The 15,713-nt window shown below is 40.0% G+C and overlaps 1 protein-coding gene across 1 annotated transcript; it reads left to right on the top strand.

Annotated features, from left to right (window-relative positions):
- The first annotated feature begins 1,221 nt into the window (after positions 1-1,221).
- Positions 1,222-15,663, top strand: LOC121065284 (mitochondrial poly(A) polymerase). The gene is made up of 9 exons (XM_040548008.1): positions 1,222-1,364; positions 2,955-3,127; positions 3,683-3,916; positions 4,236-4,460; positions 9,653-9,864; positions 11,855-12,081; positions 13,286-13,378; positions 13,474-13,547; positions 14,781-15,663. The coding sequence occupies exons 1-9, from the start codon at positions 1,262-1,264 to the stop codon at positions 15,114-15,116; spliced, it is 1,677 nt and encodes a 558-aa protein (XP_040403942.1). The 5' UTR covers positions 1,222-1,261; the 3' UTR covers positions 15,117-15,663.
- Positions 15,664-15,713: the final 50 nt, after the last annotated feature.

Below are 15,713 nucleotides of genomic sequence, written 5' to 3'. Positions count from 1 at the left end.
AAGGTTACAGGTTTGCCACTTCTCTGTATTCAAAACAGCACAGATGAGGTTCTGAACGCACAGGGGTTCAGACAGACTCACCACCTGATGTCTTCGTTTTCCTCAGCATCACGACCCAGCGTGTGGAGAGCTGCTGGCAGGGCTGACCCCTGCTTGCACACGCTTGCTTCTCCAAAGCATACAGGCGATAAACACATTGGCAAAGCCCCGTTAAGAAACATGTGTCTTCTTTCTTTTTCTTTTGGGCTTGTTCGATTGCTGTATTCAGTGCATGTGCTGAGAAATGCCTGTGAATAAATGCAAGGAAGTTGACGATGATTAATGGAACTAAAAACAGAAGAAGGAAATGAAGGGGGTTTAGGAAGAAGGCAGGCTACAGGAGAGGTAAAAGGGAGAGAGGCTGGACCTAGGAGAGAGCAGAATTGGCAGCAGCTTGCAGGTAGGAGGTTCAGGCTGAGTAACACATCCTTAATACACAGCAGCTCACACGCTAGGGTACTTTGGGTATCCTCTTTCAGGAACATGCCTCGGTTATTAGCTTCCCTAACCCCCAAATTAATTTTAATTAAACCATTTTCCTTTTTTAGTCCAGCTTCAAAGGGCATAGAGGAGGAGTTTCTCTCTTTCCACATCAATGAATTTAGGAAAGATGCGTCATAGGATTCCTGAGGAAACTCATGTACGTGCTACGGAGGGATGGAGGAAAACGACATTTCTGCTCCGTGGCATGGGTACATAGGATATTAATTAAAATGCAGTACTTTAAAAGCGATCTACTCTGTCTTCTGGGACATCCTGGGATATACAACCAAGATAATAAAGTTATAGCAATTACTTGCAGGCTCTACAGGAGGTAAATAAGAGTGTAGCTGACCTGCGAAGTCCTGCTAATCCCCACAGTACTCACACAACCCCTAATTTACGCTACAGATGTGCCCACAACTTTTACACGTGTGACAGCCTTTACACACCAAAGCCAGCTGCGTCTAACGCGTCCCCTCCACCCCCTGTACAGGGAACCGTGACACAGGCTGAGGACACCCACCAACCACCCCCGATCTCACACGCACCACCCAGCCCCGACGGCCGACCAGCCAAACTCTTTTACTTCTCTTTTTCCCTCCCCAAATCTCAACCCCCCCCCCCCCCCCAGCCACATCAGCGCGGGCGGCGGCCGCTGGGAGGCGGAGGAGTCCTGAGCCTCGGCGGCTGCCGTCGGAGGCGGCCGGCGGCGGCTGCGCGGTGCCGGCGGTGCCCGGCCATGGCGCTGCGAGCGGGAGGGCGGGCGCTGCGCCTGCTGCCGGGCCGCCTCAGGGCGCACGGGGCGCGCCTCGGCTCTGTGGGGACCGCGGAGGCGGCGGAGGGTATGGGGGGGGGGGGCGGCTGTGCCTCACGGGGGCTGGAAGGGGGAAGGGAAGGGGAAGGGGGAAGGGGAAGGGGGAAGGGGAAGGGGGAAGGGGAAGGGGAAGGGAGAAGGGAAGGGGAAGGGAAGGGAAGGGGAAGGGAAGGGAAGGGAAGGGAAGGGAAGGGAAGTGCTTAGAACCAGGAGGAGATACCAGAGCACACCTTCTGCTGTAGTAACTAAGAATGTACAGGTATTAAATCAGGGAAGAAGTGCCTAGCCAGCCAAGCCTCATACGGAGAGCTGTGGGAGCGAGAAGAGCTGTGTTCATCTCTTGGTTGTGGCACCGGTCCGTGGGACCTGTCACTGCTGCGCCTCAGGCACTTCACGCTTCTTCGTTTGCCCCAGAAAAAAAAAATATTACACGTGGAGATGGGTTAGAGAAAAATTAAAGCGGTTATTCTGCTGAAACGTTTGATTGTCGCCGTGTTCTTAGTGCAAGCCAGGAACCGGTGAGGACCAGCCATTGCTGATGTGCTGTGACTTGTGTTTCTTCTGATGAAAAGTGCTGTGTACAACTAAGCAGTTGAAACAACTGCTTTGTGTAGTTTCTGTTTACAAGTTTGCATGAGAAACGAAGAAATTATAAAAATACTTCTTTTAAATTAGAATAAATAGTAACAAGCTTCATTAGGTAAGATTCTCTTGAGTCTACAAAATCCTACATGTTCCTCAAAATCAAAAGCATTGTACGAGGAGCTCTCTGTTGAATCCCTCTGTGGCCACAGGGAGGTAACTGCATGCTCTCCTGCTTCCCAGTGTGAATTACGGATGGCTGTATGAACAGGGAGCACCTTTCCATCCTGTGGTAGTGAGATGTGGTCAGCTGATTAATTTGAGTTACACAGGGATGTGGTTATGATTTCACCTTTGGGATGTAGCCCCTTTGCCTGGTTGCAGTCAAAGAAACCAACAACTTTCAGAGTTTTTCCATTTTCCAGCGTGTCTCATTTCCACATTGGTTCTGTAGGCTGTCAGCAACAATATTCCTTGCCAGCAGTATGGCGAGATATGGCTGATCTGTGGTTTAATTGATGTGAGCTGATGGAAGTATAGTATCAAATGAAAATTTTGTGTAGGAGTTTACTGTAAAAGAAGGTGGTGACTTGTAAAAAGAAGCAAGGTGAAAGTGCTGTTTTCATGGTAGAAGAGAGAAAGTGTCTTTTTAGGGTGGCTTGCCAAAGGTCTGGCTTTGCCTCATACTCTTGCTGTGTATCTTGCTGCTAGACTCACATGTTGAGTGTTTGATGGTGAGAAGCAAATCAGAGGAGCAAAGTTTCTTTGTATCATCAAACTTCCTGTGGCATCAGGGAAAGTCAGTGTTGTTTTCATCCTGTATTTCCTATTCCTTGTTCTAAGAGAACATATGTGTTTGTGAGAGAAATGCACTTCTTTATGTATTTCATTCTTTCTTGTTTGCTGTTTTGCTGTGATCCTCTCGGAGATCCAAAACAAAACTTTTAGTTGTTCAATCCCAGAAGAGGAGCTGAAAATCAATTTTAAATCTTTATGTAGAAAAAAAAAAACACTTGATGCTCATTTCTTCTTGCAGATACTGAAGTCAATACCAGAAAGAAGACATTCACAGAGGTTCAGACAGAACGACTGGAGCAAGCGGAACGAACTGTTTTAATTAAATGCCCATCAAGACTTAATGAAAAAAAATTACTGCAGTATTTATCCAGTCATGGAAAAATTAACAGTCACTTCTTTTTTGAAAATCGGGTAAGTTATTAACCATGTAAACTGAAATCTAGACTCAGACAAAAAAGAAAAGCTTTTATTTGGTCCAGGCCTCATACATGTAGGTCAAGCATATTATAGACAATTAGTATGTTAAACTAGGTTTTGTCTTTATTAATGTTTACAAGTTGCTGAGCAACAGATTTTTATTTGTAAGTTAGCTAAGCAACAGCTGTTTTAAGTGGTTCTAGCAACCTGTTCTACATTAAATCTTAAACTTTCATGTAGCACTGTAAATTATCCTAAAAATAGAGCTTTTTTTATGAACATTACAGTTGTGAAGGTAAATAGATTTCAGAACTCTAATATGTAGTGCTTACCACCAAGAATGGCATGTCTTAAATCTTTTTGCCCTCTTGTGAAAAAAAAAAACCACATTTTAAAAGTGCTGAGGTACAGAAGCTGGTATTCAGCTTTGTGACTCTCTCATTAAAATGTCACAGTGCTACCACAAATGGCTGAGTAATGTCAGTGTAACAAGTTCAAGGCTTGTATGTGTTTATCTAACACTGTCTATTTCCATTCTTAATTTTTTAGGGAATCCATGCTTTAATAGAATTTTCTGAAAAGAGCAGTGTAGCCTCATTACAGGATGTTGTTGGAATTCCGAAGGCTGCAGAGCATCATGTTGTCCCATTTAAATCTAGACTTTTTACGTTCACACTGAAAAACCCAGTGACTAAAGCTGCTGAAGAAACACCAGTTCATCTCTCCCCTCAATCTCACATTCCAGTGAACGAGCTTATTCAAAAACTTTATCGTGCAGACAGTGTAAGTATAGATTTCTAGAGTTTTCTCAAATAAAAGTGATCCGTGTCCACTTAAGATTTGCAAGTGGCTGTGTGAAGCATATAAAGTGATTTATTTCTATTTAAAAAAAAATCTCTGTTAGAACTTTGTGTCAGTGGTTCTCATACATTCAAACAAAGAGACAAAATTATTTTAAATGTCAAAATCGTTTTTTTCTATATGACATAAACATGTTTGAGACTAATAAAGATCTTCTAATTGCAATGATAGTAAGTAGATGAAAATATATATTAATAGAAGATAGTCATAGTATTTTTACAGTATTTATTTTCTTTAATAGATAAGCAGTCAAATGTACATTCTGCTGAATGAGTATCAGCTTACCGAAGAAAATATCAAGCTCCGATTTCTGGCCTGTTCCCTGGTTCAGGATTTTGCACGCGCATATTTTCCAGACAGCACGGTAAAGCCATTTGGCTCTTCGGTGAACACCTTTGGCAAACTGGGATGCGATGTGGACATGTTTCTGGACTTCCATGACACACAAGAGCATGCTACAAAAATGGTAAGGTTACGCTGTGCGTTTTCAGTCCTCATTCTTCCTTGTAATAGGAAGAAAATAATTTGCTGTTTTTGCAGACTTCGTTTGTACTGCCAGGGCAGACTTCACTGAAGAAAACCCTCATCCTCCAAAGCTGATTGAGCAATACCAGACCTTCCTATCTTATTACCACTGTTTTTTCTTCTCTGGAGCTGCTGGGCTTCACCCATGCCATTTTAAAGCTTGGGTGTGATTTTTCAGGCTCTCCATGTCCTGGTACATAATAATTTTGTACATGTGCATTTTGGGAGGGTTGTCAGATTCTTTTACTCAGTTTAAAGAGTTGACTTGCTACAGAAACATTATTATGTACTAGAGTACATACGCCTGCACATAAAAGCGCATGGAGGTGTTAAGACCTTCTGGAGTAATATTGGTGAATAGTTGCAGGTGGCACCGTTCATGTTTGTGGTGTCTGTCCACCAACAATTAAATTTCTTCCTAACCCATGTCTTCGCTTGTACCAGGATACAGAAATCTATACTACGCAATAGCCAAGTGTCACGTGCTCAGTGTTGGGATTGGGGCAGCTTCCAATTGTAATGGTTAGAGTAGGTTGTGTCATAGTCCAGGTTTGTGAAAGCATAATGAATGGGAAAGGGCTAAAGAAGGTTTTTTTTGGAAGGCTTGTCTCTTGCTATTGGTTTTTGACTGTGGATAGTGTAAATGTCCTGTTGAATCAGAGAAGGTGATATGAAAGAAAGAGGTGAAAATCAGGACGAGAAGAAGAGAGATTTGGATTAGAAGCGTCCTGTGGAGAAGCTGGAGTTCTTCATAGAGTCTGAAAATGCCAGAATCACTTAATTACCAAAGCTACTTTTTTATGTACGTGATAATAGTTTGGGGAAAACTGGCTTTGTTTTCCTTAAAAAGAAAGAAAGAAAAAGAAAGATGATGGCCTTAATCTTTTGGAAATTGAAAATTTGCTTAGCTTTTCTGTAGTATTTGCATATTACCATGTATCTTATTTTTCTTTAAAATATGCCTTCATACCTTCCCAGTTTTCAGTATTATTGCAGTGATCAGACACAATGAAAGCAGATATGTCAGCTGAAGGATAGGATCACTGTGCCTTTGTGGAAAAGGTTAAAATCTAGGAACCCTTTACTTCAGTAGCCTCTTGAGTTTTGAGCAAAAATCAAGTATAAAATGTCTGTTTTCAAAGCATGCTTTGTAAGTAGCAGTTTTCTTTGGTATTGATGCTCTGCAGAGATAAAATCTTTCTTTCATGTCGTGCCTTCTAAGGAAAATGCACAATCTGTTTGAAGGCAATCTTGTAATAGAAGATGAAATCAGAATCGTAAACCAGACCTTAGGATAAAAGGCAGTGGGTCACTGTAAATCTTAGTTTTTAAAATCATCTTATCCACATTTTAATATTTGGTTTGATCCTTTTTTTGTATGTATGTATCATCTTTTCAGTCACACTGGTATTAACAATGGACTTGGATTGGTGGGTGTGTGATCAGCATGAGCACTAGGACTTCAGTAGAATGTTAATACAACTTCTTGAAAAAATGACTATGCCTAAAATGAATTGCTTAATGTTTGAGAGGTGGAAAAGATGTCAAATCAATCATCCTTCTGTAGAAGTCCCATATCAATAGTAAGAAACATGTAGTACAGTAATTTTAGAAGAAGAACAAAATTTGACCGTTGATGTCCTTTATTCCTGCATAGTCAACTTTTCATTTGTCCTTTTGAAAAACTTCTACAAATCAAGCAGGGAGGCAAGTGTAATTGCAGTTGCCCAAATTTTTAATAACTTTTTTCTCCTTTTGTTGAATTTTGAAGTGGCAACATGCCTAGACATCATGGAGTATTACAGTATACTTGATAAATTCAGTTTTAATGGAATGATTCCAGTCACTGCAGATTATTTTATATGAGTAGGGGAACAGAGATTCTCACTGTAACTTCACTGTGCTTCTAAAATAGTTCTGAAATTGAGGTGAAGGTAAAGGAGCTTTTTTAATCGACATAACGAACAACGACATTTTAATAAAAGATTAAAACTACAGAAGACTTCAGGAAAAAAACTACAGAAAAAAAAAGTAAAACTACAGAAATTCTTCAAGTTTTTCTTACTAGTGTTTCTTTACATGTTCTTTACATGTAAGAAGATGGAAAGTCTCAGCAAGATGAGGAGGAGAACTAATCCACTGTAGTTGTCATTAATATTTAGCCTCTCTAGAGACATTTCAGCCCACATCTTACTTGGGTAAATAGTTTCCCACCGCAAATTTTTATTTCAGAGTACTTCTTCCCCCATACTTCACCCTTGCCAGTGAGTTATGGAAGGCTCTTTGGGACTGGGCTATATAACATGCTTTATTCAATCATAATTTAGCTGAACCAGATTCACGTAGTTGACAGGAAGACTATAAGGAGTGTATAGAAATGGCAGCAAGTCTAGGCGTGAAAAATTCTGCAGTGGTAATCAAGATGGTCTAGTGAGTGTTACGAGATGCACCAAAGATAAGGAGTATTCTCCCTCAGTGCGAGGACAGATAGTTGTGTGCGTGTTCTTTTGTTGTCTTGTCATCCATGTGCAGAAATTGCTGCAAGAAAAATAAAAACAAGCAAACAAAAAACTAACAAGCCAGCAGTGTGTGTCCAAAGGTATTTGCCTGTCACCGTTCCCTAAATGAACTGCACTGTTCAAAACTTCTGTTGTAAACGTCAGGGAGATGTGAGAACAGGCTGGGTTACTAGAAGTTGTGAGGACTTGTGGACAGTTGACAGACTTAGTGCTGTGGGGCTGCAGCAGCAAAGGCCAGCAGGGATGCTATTTGCACTGCTGTCTCCCAATTATGGGACAGGTCAGGGGGCTGCATGGCGTACTTAGGCTCTGTGGTGCAGCGAGGCTCTTGTCCTGAATGCAGATGTCATCTTTATGCGCTAAAGATGAAGATCTTGCTGGTGGTGTTGAAACTTCAGAGTGTTAAAATGCGGGCAGATCTGCTCCATCACAGTGAAAGTATACACAAAAGTAAGGTTTGTTAAAGCATTGTCTTGCAAAGGACCGTGCAAATCATTAGTGCAGCTCCTGTCTTGATTCGAGCATAGCCAAAGAGTAGAGGAGAATAAGGTGCCAGCACCTAGAGAGCTTCATACTTCGTAGGGAAACAAGATGTGGGTGTATCTCCCATAATAGGCAACAACTTAATACTTTAGAGGAAGGCAAAAATCTCATATAGGTGGCAGTGTGATTTATGGGGACGATGATACAATACTTTCCCTGGCAAACTGTGTTCCTAATAACCATAAGTTGATTGTCTTTCCTAGGACAAGCAGAGGCAGAGGAAGGTAGCGTTAGTTACAAGATGATGCAGCAGCAGTGGGAAGGTTATCTTCTGAACTACTGAATTGCTGCAGCCTTTCAGGAAATACCAGCAGTGACAGAGGACCAGGCATTTCAGCATCTATTTACATTAAAATCACTTTTTTTTTTTTTACCACATCTTGTGGCAAAAAAAGGTCAGTGACTGTGACTTAGATGGCAGTAAAAGTCAGAGCGTTCTTTACCAAGAGCAGATGATCAATGCAGTGTTTAACACAGATGTGCTGTGTTCAACTTGCAAGCAGTTAGGGAGATTAGGGAATGCCTTAAAACAGCTTTGTGATAGTTTTAGAGTAACAGTTATTGTATTAAAAGTTGCACTTCTTGCTTGAGGGTGTATATCAGTCTACCCCAAAGTAGTAGTTACTTTATCCGTATCTGTTGTTTTGAGCAACATTCCACAGGGCGTGAGTAAGTGGCATCAGTATTTCATTCTCCCACAAGAGGAACCAGAGCTCCATGTGAAAGTCCAACCAATTAAGAGCATCTCTTTCATTATTACGAAAAAGTCTTCATCCAGCTTCTCAGAGATACTGACCTGCTGCCTGGGAAGGCACACTGTGATTTTATTTTTGTCACACAGCTACGAGCACCAGCACACCTACGTGTCAGCCAAGTCTCCATCTTTTTCTTTCCTGTTATCTTCCCTAATGTTTGTAGCTGTAGGCTTCTTTCACTTAGAGCTGGTCCTGCTGTAGCATGCAGCCACATAGCCAAATGGGATTAGGGACCACTCGTCTGCTATGTTCAAACACATGGGCTGGCTGGAGAACTGCGGGCACGAGGAGAGCAGGAAGAATCACCTTAGTTATCAGAGCAACACAAATTCAGCTTCTGAAGTAAGTTTATGGGACGATTTGCAAGGTCCGTGATCCCAAATTGTTTCACCTATGTTTGAGTGCCTGTTTTCTGTGCACCAGCACAGTGACACAGGAGTAACCTCCTCTATTTATGTCTTAGAAGACTAATTAGGTTGCTGCATAATGGTCTTTGTATCATATCCATTCACACTGCATTCATTACGTGTTTCACAGGGGAGGATAAGTCACTGTCAGGTGTAGGATCAGTAAGCAAAATTAGTTGGGGCTTAAAAACAGAGGCAGAGTATAACGAGAACAGAGATTTCATCGGTATGGAGTTATTTTATTGGGTGTTAACTGCAAATATGACAATTCAAAATACAAGGATCTACAGGAAAATTCATGTCTGATCTCAGAGTGCAGCTCCACAATTTTGTTATTTGTTGGAAAAACTGCATCAGGTGTGAAGAGATTATTTTAAGTTTTAAGGAAACTTACCTTCATTTTGAAGCAGTAAGCAATCTGCATGCTTTTTTTTTTTTTTTTAAGTTTTTAAATTAAAAAGTGATTTTCCTTTACACTGCTACTTTGAGGTTATGAAATGGAATTACGGGTGGTTAGAAATTAATAGTGGTTTGGTTGTGTTTTGTCCCTCTTACTTTTTAACTTAATTGTGTGCTGCTCTTTTCAGTCAGTCTGTGTGCTGTCTTGGGAATTCCAGAATGACTTGTTGTAGACAGTGGTGTAGTAGCATTATACTCTCATCCAAACAAGTAACTTTACAGTAAGTTACTCACTATTAACCTGGAAAAAATGAATCACTGAGAAAGAAAATAAAAGAGAAACTAATGTTTTACCTTTTTTAAAGCTCTGCAGGCTGCTTTGAATAATTTATTTATATTTTAGCCCGTAATTGCGCAGACTCCTTTGCAAATTGTTGTCTTTCAGAACTATTCTTAAATGTCTCTTTACTTCCAGAACTAATAACTTACTTTAAAAAAATCTTGTGTTAGAAAAAAGGTCCCTTTGAAATGGAGTATCAGATGAAAAGATTACCATCAGAAAGATTAGCAACTCAGAAAATTCTTTCTGTGATCGGCGATTGCCTTGATAATTTTGGTCCTGGATGTATGAGCATACAGAAGATACTCAATGCTCGCTGCCCTCTGGTGAAATTTGCCCATCAACCGACAGGATTCCAGTGTGATCTGTCCGTGAGCAACAGGTAAGACCTGGTTTTAAGAATTTTAGACAGAATACTAATGCACTGATGTTCTGGAAACTTGTCATGAAAAACATTTAGTCTACTCAGTTCTGTGTTGTTGTTAAATGTGAATGTTGGGTTTGAAAAGGGTATTTTTGACTTCCAGATCTCAGTTTTCCAATGTGCTTAAGATCTCTTTCTGCAGTATAGTAAACAATTGCTAGCTGAAGCTGAAGGCCTGAAAAACACTCTATATGGTAAGTTTGGCGTGTAGGGAATTGAAAGCAGACGTGGTTCTTCAGTCACTACTTCCCTTCATGTACGTGGGTACACGCACAGCCTTGTTTTGATTGCTTCAGGTTAAGCATCATGCTAATTTTCATTATCGCCTTTCAGCCGCTTTGCGGTCATTAGACTTCTAGTTATTTCAGGGTCTTTTTTTTTTTCCTCCTTGCTTCTTAAAGGCCTGTGTCTGCGTGTTTGCTGGCAAAGGATCTGGGATGATAAATCAGCCCACCACGTCAGAAAACAGCCTGAAATGTTACTGTCATTAGGGTCTTTCACAGTAGTGCCCAATAGAGGGAGCAGGCTTCTTAGAAATACTTCTCTTTGCATCTGTTTCTCCTCTTCCAGCTTCTTTCACTTTTTTAGTTTGTGGTTGACCAGTGGGTGATAGTCAAGCATATAGTTTGTTTTGCTGTCACTTATTTTGAAATACATACCTTAAACCAGTGTACACGTGTAGCACTGACGTAAAGTACGTAATTGAAAAAAAAGTACGTAACCCTTTTTGTTAGTGGTAGGGAATGGTAAAATATGAGTGATCATCTTTCAAAATAGTTTCGATATGACTTACAGATACAATACTAGTATTACTAGTATTGTCTTGTTATTTTGGAGAAATAACAAAATCTTATGGACACAGGGAAGCACTTCACAGCTGAAATCTTACAAGTCCAGGTATTACAAAACTTTGATATGGCAAACTTCCCCAAAATGCTTTGGCGAATTTTTAGAGGAATTCAGTGTAAGATTGGGAGTAAAAATGCCTGCAACAGTAGTTCAACAAACAATTTAAACTAAAATTGCCCCCAAATTAAGTCTTGCTCTTACATCCTGCTTCCATTTTTTTCCCTGCTTCTCATTGCCTTCCCATTCATAGTCTGCAAGAATGTTTGTACAACCATGTGATGAAACGGATAAAAGCTGATCCATCTGAAAGCCTTTATCCTTCCAGATAAGTTGTTTTGCAGCAGGACCTGGATTTGGATATTACGAACAACTATCAACAGAGTGGGTGTGGCAGTGTGGGAATGAGAGCAAGCACCTGGGAGCAAAGCTGCTGCTTTCAGCTGCAGTTACTGCTTGTGTTTGTTTAAAGAATTTGCTGAAGAACAACTTCAAATTCATTCTGATCACGTTAATAATGTCTTCAACACTTTATGGTTTAAAATTTATAAGTTCGTTTTGTGCTGTCAAAAACCTACGGACATAAAGCTTCAAATGTTAGTCATCCGAAAATTAGCAAACGGATAGGTCCTTAGAATAAGATTGTAAAAGAAGTTCTAGGTTGTGTATAATATAGTAAAATAGACATATTATCTAAAACATTCCAAAGGCAGTTGTGGCTAAATTCTACGTATGTTTTTTGCATTGATTCTGCATAGTTTAACTTCAAGAATGTGATGGGTGTTCTTGGATTTTCTTTTCTTCTTCATTCTGATGTGGAACAAGGAAACAGGAAACAGCACAAATGCAGTATTACTATTTACCCTTAGCTGTACCCTTCTTACTATAGAAAGCTATCAGATATTTAATCCTGGACAATTTCAGATATTCTTTTCTATTTTTTAATGGATAAAAGGGGTTTTTATTGTTGGTTTGTTTGATTCTTGTTGTTTAATAGATACCATCTTCCCTTATAACTGATAATCTAGGGCAGAGCAGCCAGCACTGCAACTGGTACTTCCCATTCTCCTATTATTTACCTCTCGTACCTTTTCTTCCTCAGTATTGCTATCAAAAGTTCAGAACTCTTGTATATCTATGGCACTCTTGATTCCCGTGTAAGAGCCCTGGTGTTCAGTTTGCGATGTTGGGCCCGTGTTCATGGACTTACCAATAGTGTTCCTGGTACCTGGATTACAAACTTCTCTCTAACCATGATGGTCATGTTTTTTCTGCAAAAGAGATCGCCACCTATCATTCCAACACTAGACCAACTTAAAGAACTGGCAGGTAAGGATAGCTGTTTATGAAAGAGGTTGAAGTGACTTTCACATTTATTTTAACTTCTGTAAAGCTATGAATAAACCCAAGCCGTTTCTGTACACTCTCAAATACCAGTGTGTGTTGTCTAATCCTTAAGTTTGAAGGAACACACAAGTTTCACTTGCATTTTTTGTGAAAAGAATGCATCTTAAAATAGATTTAGTTTTGCATTTCTAGTGCAGTGCTAAATTCTACTTACAAGGGTTAGGCTTGTTCTATGCCTCAGACAACTAGAAGTGATTTATTTACTCAGTGCTCCCACACTGCCTGTTTATTGTTTATTTTGTGTTGCAGCAGACTTGTAGGATCTCATGTCTCTGCAGTTTTTAAGGATTTTGTGCAGATTGATGTGATGTCTGTTGTTTTATGGACACCAGATGTATCTATATTATTTTTTTCTCACAATTTGTAATATCCTTGAGACTGTTCAGAGCAACTGCAAATAATTTTTATATCATAGCAAACAAGGTGTTCTGGATGTTTCATACGTAGCTTTCAGGATGTGTTATCTTCAGTAAATTGAATGAAAGCTTGGAGAATTACATCCCAAATTCTTGATTCCTCACTTATTTCTTCTGCTTGTTGACATGCTTCCTTGGAAGCCTTGAGTATAGAAAAAGGTCTGTTCCGATGTTTTAAAATCAGGTTAAATGTTTCCATCAGCAGTTACTGACAAGTTCTCAAAATAAATCAGAAATTTTTATATGCGGAATGAAACATATGTCTTAGGAATATTCTGTAGAAATTTCAATAGCTTTACAGAAAAAGAGGTGTGGATGTTTTGGGTGTGATTATTGATGCCCTTGTATAGCTATTAACCTCAGAAATTTGTGCTGTTTTGTGTATTATAAAGCTCTGTATGCAGAAGTACCAGGTTTGTTTCTTAAAATAACTTTGGAGATAGAAAGTCATCACACACCTTATTCCTGGATGCTCTTGAAAATGTCATCTACTCATGCTTATTTTGCTTTGCTTGTCAAAACATTTTTTTTCTTTTCCATCTTTAGGGTTAAGATTCAACTTAAATGGTTAAAATTTGCTTGTGAACTTCTCATTTGCTGTGCTTAATAGCATTCATTGAATTCAGTCATGTCTCATATTTGAATTTGATTACATACAGTGGCATTTTATTGTTTATCACTTCAAAATATGCTTGCAATGTTTGTTTCAGATGAAAAAGACAAGCATATAATTGGAGGATATGATTGCTCATTTGTTAGTGATTTAAGCAAGATCAACCCTACAGAAAATACAGAAACACTTGGTAGGTAAATCTTCATTAACTTCCCTTTTTCTGAGTGTGTAGAAGATAAATTATTCCTTGGTGTTACTGTTGGCTCTTGGTTTTCTTTCCCTTAGATGAGCTGCTCTGTGACTTCTTCGAATATTTTGGGAACTTTGACTTCAGAAAGAATTCCTTAAATCTTCGACGGGTAAGTGAATTTTAATCTCTCATCGTTATTGATTGAATTTCTGTGACAGATAACGTGATCGTTCCGTGCTTGCCAAGAGGGCTGCACTATCACTTTGGTTTTTATATATCAGTCATGTTATTTGCTGGTGTGTGTGTGTGTATGGAAGTGTAATAGACGTGTATATATGTAAGTACCTTAACTAGCACCTGTTTTTGATGGACTGCTGGGAGGATGAGGGGTTTCGGTGCAGTGTTGCTGTGCGGACACTCTTGTTCGTGTTCCATTTCCTACTTGGGCACTACCGGTTTCTGGCATAAAAGGTCTTTTGCCAGTACAGGCTGATCCTAGAAACTAATTAATTAAGCTGGGTAAATTTTGTTTGCCAGTAAGGCTTAAGAGATGAGCAAAAGCCTCCACATGTCACAGCCTGACCTGGAGAGGGGAAATGTCTGTGCTGCTGATGTTTTTCTGTTTAACTTGTCCTGGCCCTGGGGCCAAGGGTGTGTGTCAGTATGTAGACTCTTCCTGGACGAGCATTATCTGGTAGGTTCCTACTAGAGCTTGCAGAGGTTCTGTAATGCAGAGCAAGTTGGCTGAGGAGCACTGATAAGCACTTCGATGGGAAGTGCATTTAAGTAGCAAACTATGTAGTTGTCAACAACTTGTATTGTACTATAGCGAGTGCACAAAAGTGGACCGTGACCCAAATAGCTCTGTGCGTAAAAAACAAACTGAACTGGGGGGGAATTTCAGCCAAGGCAGCAGTCTTGCTTTGTTATACGAGCTCTTAGTGAGCACCGTGAGGGCAATGGTTTGAACAGACTAAGTGCTTGGAGTAGTTTATCAGACTGGGCTGTGCACGTTAATATGACACACTCGTGCTGCCCGTACACAAATGGAGATAGGAGCAGATTGCAGTGAGTGAGGTTTGAGGTTTGTGGAAAAGCAAACAGGAGAGTGGCCAAAGAGGCAGGGTAAGTTGTTGTCGTACATTCTTTGCCTTGAAGGAAGTCTAAGCTCAATGTGGCAAGGAAAACAACCACTAAGAGGATTTAGAGAACAGAGTCGTACAGTTAGATTGACAGGAAAATTAACTTGATTAATAATGACTTTTTTTCCCAAAAAGTTCTCTACTAGGTCAGAATTCTCTTAACGCTGATGTGATAACTCAAGTGATTTGTTACTAGCTCAGCATATAATGCGTATGTGCAACTTTGTGGTTTTTTTTTTTTTCCTTTACACTATTTGCAGGGAAAGGAAGTAAATAAACCTGAGTCGTCTCCTCTTTATATCTGGAATCCCTTTGAACAAGACCTTAATATCAGCAAGAATGTTAATCAGCCACAGCTGGAGAAATTTGTAGCTATGGCCCGAGAAAGTGCCTGGATTTTGCAGAAGGAAGATAGAACTCAGCGAATGATCAATAAAGAGCCCTGGGGACTGGCAGCCCTACTAATACCATTTGGAAAAAGTAATCCAAACAAGATGAGAAGGACAAAGGGAATGGGAAGTGAAACAATCAGAAGCCTTTTAGACTCCTTAAAGTTAAGTAATGCAAGCAACCTACAAAAAGCAGTGGGAAAGTGACTTTCGGCACAAAACCAAGGTAGCTGCTATTCTGTTTTAGGAATTGAATGTGATACGGTCTGAAGAACATTACTTTTAATATTTCTGCTATGGTGAAATGGAGAGTCAGGTAACCTCTGGTTTTCATTGTGATGGTTCTTTGTACAGGTCTGCTTTCCTTCTGTACGTTATCTCCTCCTTACTCTTCGCTTTTCCATCTGTTTTATGAATGACGAACGTTAAAATGCAAGTTTTACAGATATATTTTGGAAATATCCTTCAGTTGGGCGCTCTTTAAAAAAGAAAAAAAGAAAGGACTGACAAGAGCAGCATGGGAAAAAGCCCTTGGGAATTCTTGTGGTTAACATACAAATGATGCGTTAAGGAAAAGCTCAAGAAGCAACCACCTTCCAGTGAAACCACATGTTAAAAGAAGACAAATATTAGAACCATCGCTTCCACTGCAACCGCATTCTGGAAGCCAGTAAAACCAAAGTGCATGTATCTATTTTTGTAATTGTTTTCAATTCATGTAGGTAGTGCCTGGACAAAAATAAAGAGAATGGAATTAGGTAGTAGGGTTTGCAGCTTCATACTGGATTGCTCTCCAAAATAACA

This window comes from Cygnus olor, chromosome 2, assembly GCF_009769625.2.
Source record: "Cygnus olor isolate bCygOlo1 chromosome 2, bCygOlo1.pri.v2, whole genome shotgun sequence".
NCBI classification, from domain to species: domain Eukaryota; kingdom Metazoa; phylum Chordata; class Aves; order Anseriformes; family Anatidae; genus Cygnus; species Cygnus olor.
This window is presented reverse-complemented; position numbering and strand designations above follow the sequence as displayed.

What these genes read in the sequence shown, in the direction of transcription:
- LOC121065284 (XM_040548008.1), top strand. Translation starts at nt 1,262, where the DNA reads ATGGCGCTGCGAGCGGGAGGGCGGGCGCTGCGCCTGCTGCCGGGCCGC. An exon ending in ACTTCTTTTTTGAAAATCGG is followed by an intron (nt 3,128 to 3,682) that starts GTAAGTTATTAA and finishes TTAATTTTTTAG; the next exon opens with GGAATCCATGCTTTAATAGA. An exon ending in CCAACTTAAAGAACTGGCAG is followed by an intron (nt 12,082 to 13,285) that starts GTAAGGATAGCT and finishes TGTTTGTTTCAG; the next exon opens with ATGAAAAAGACAAGCATATA.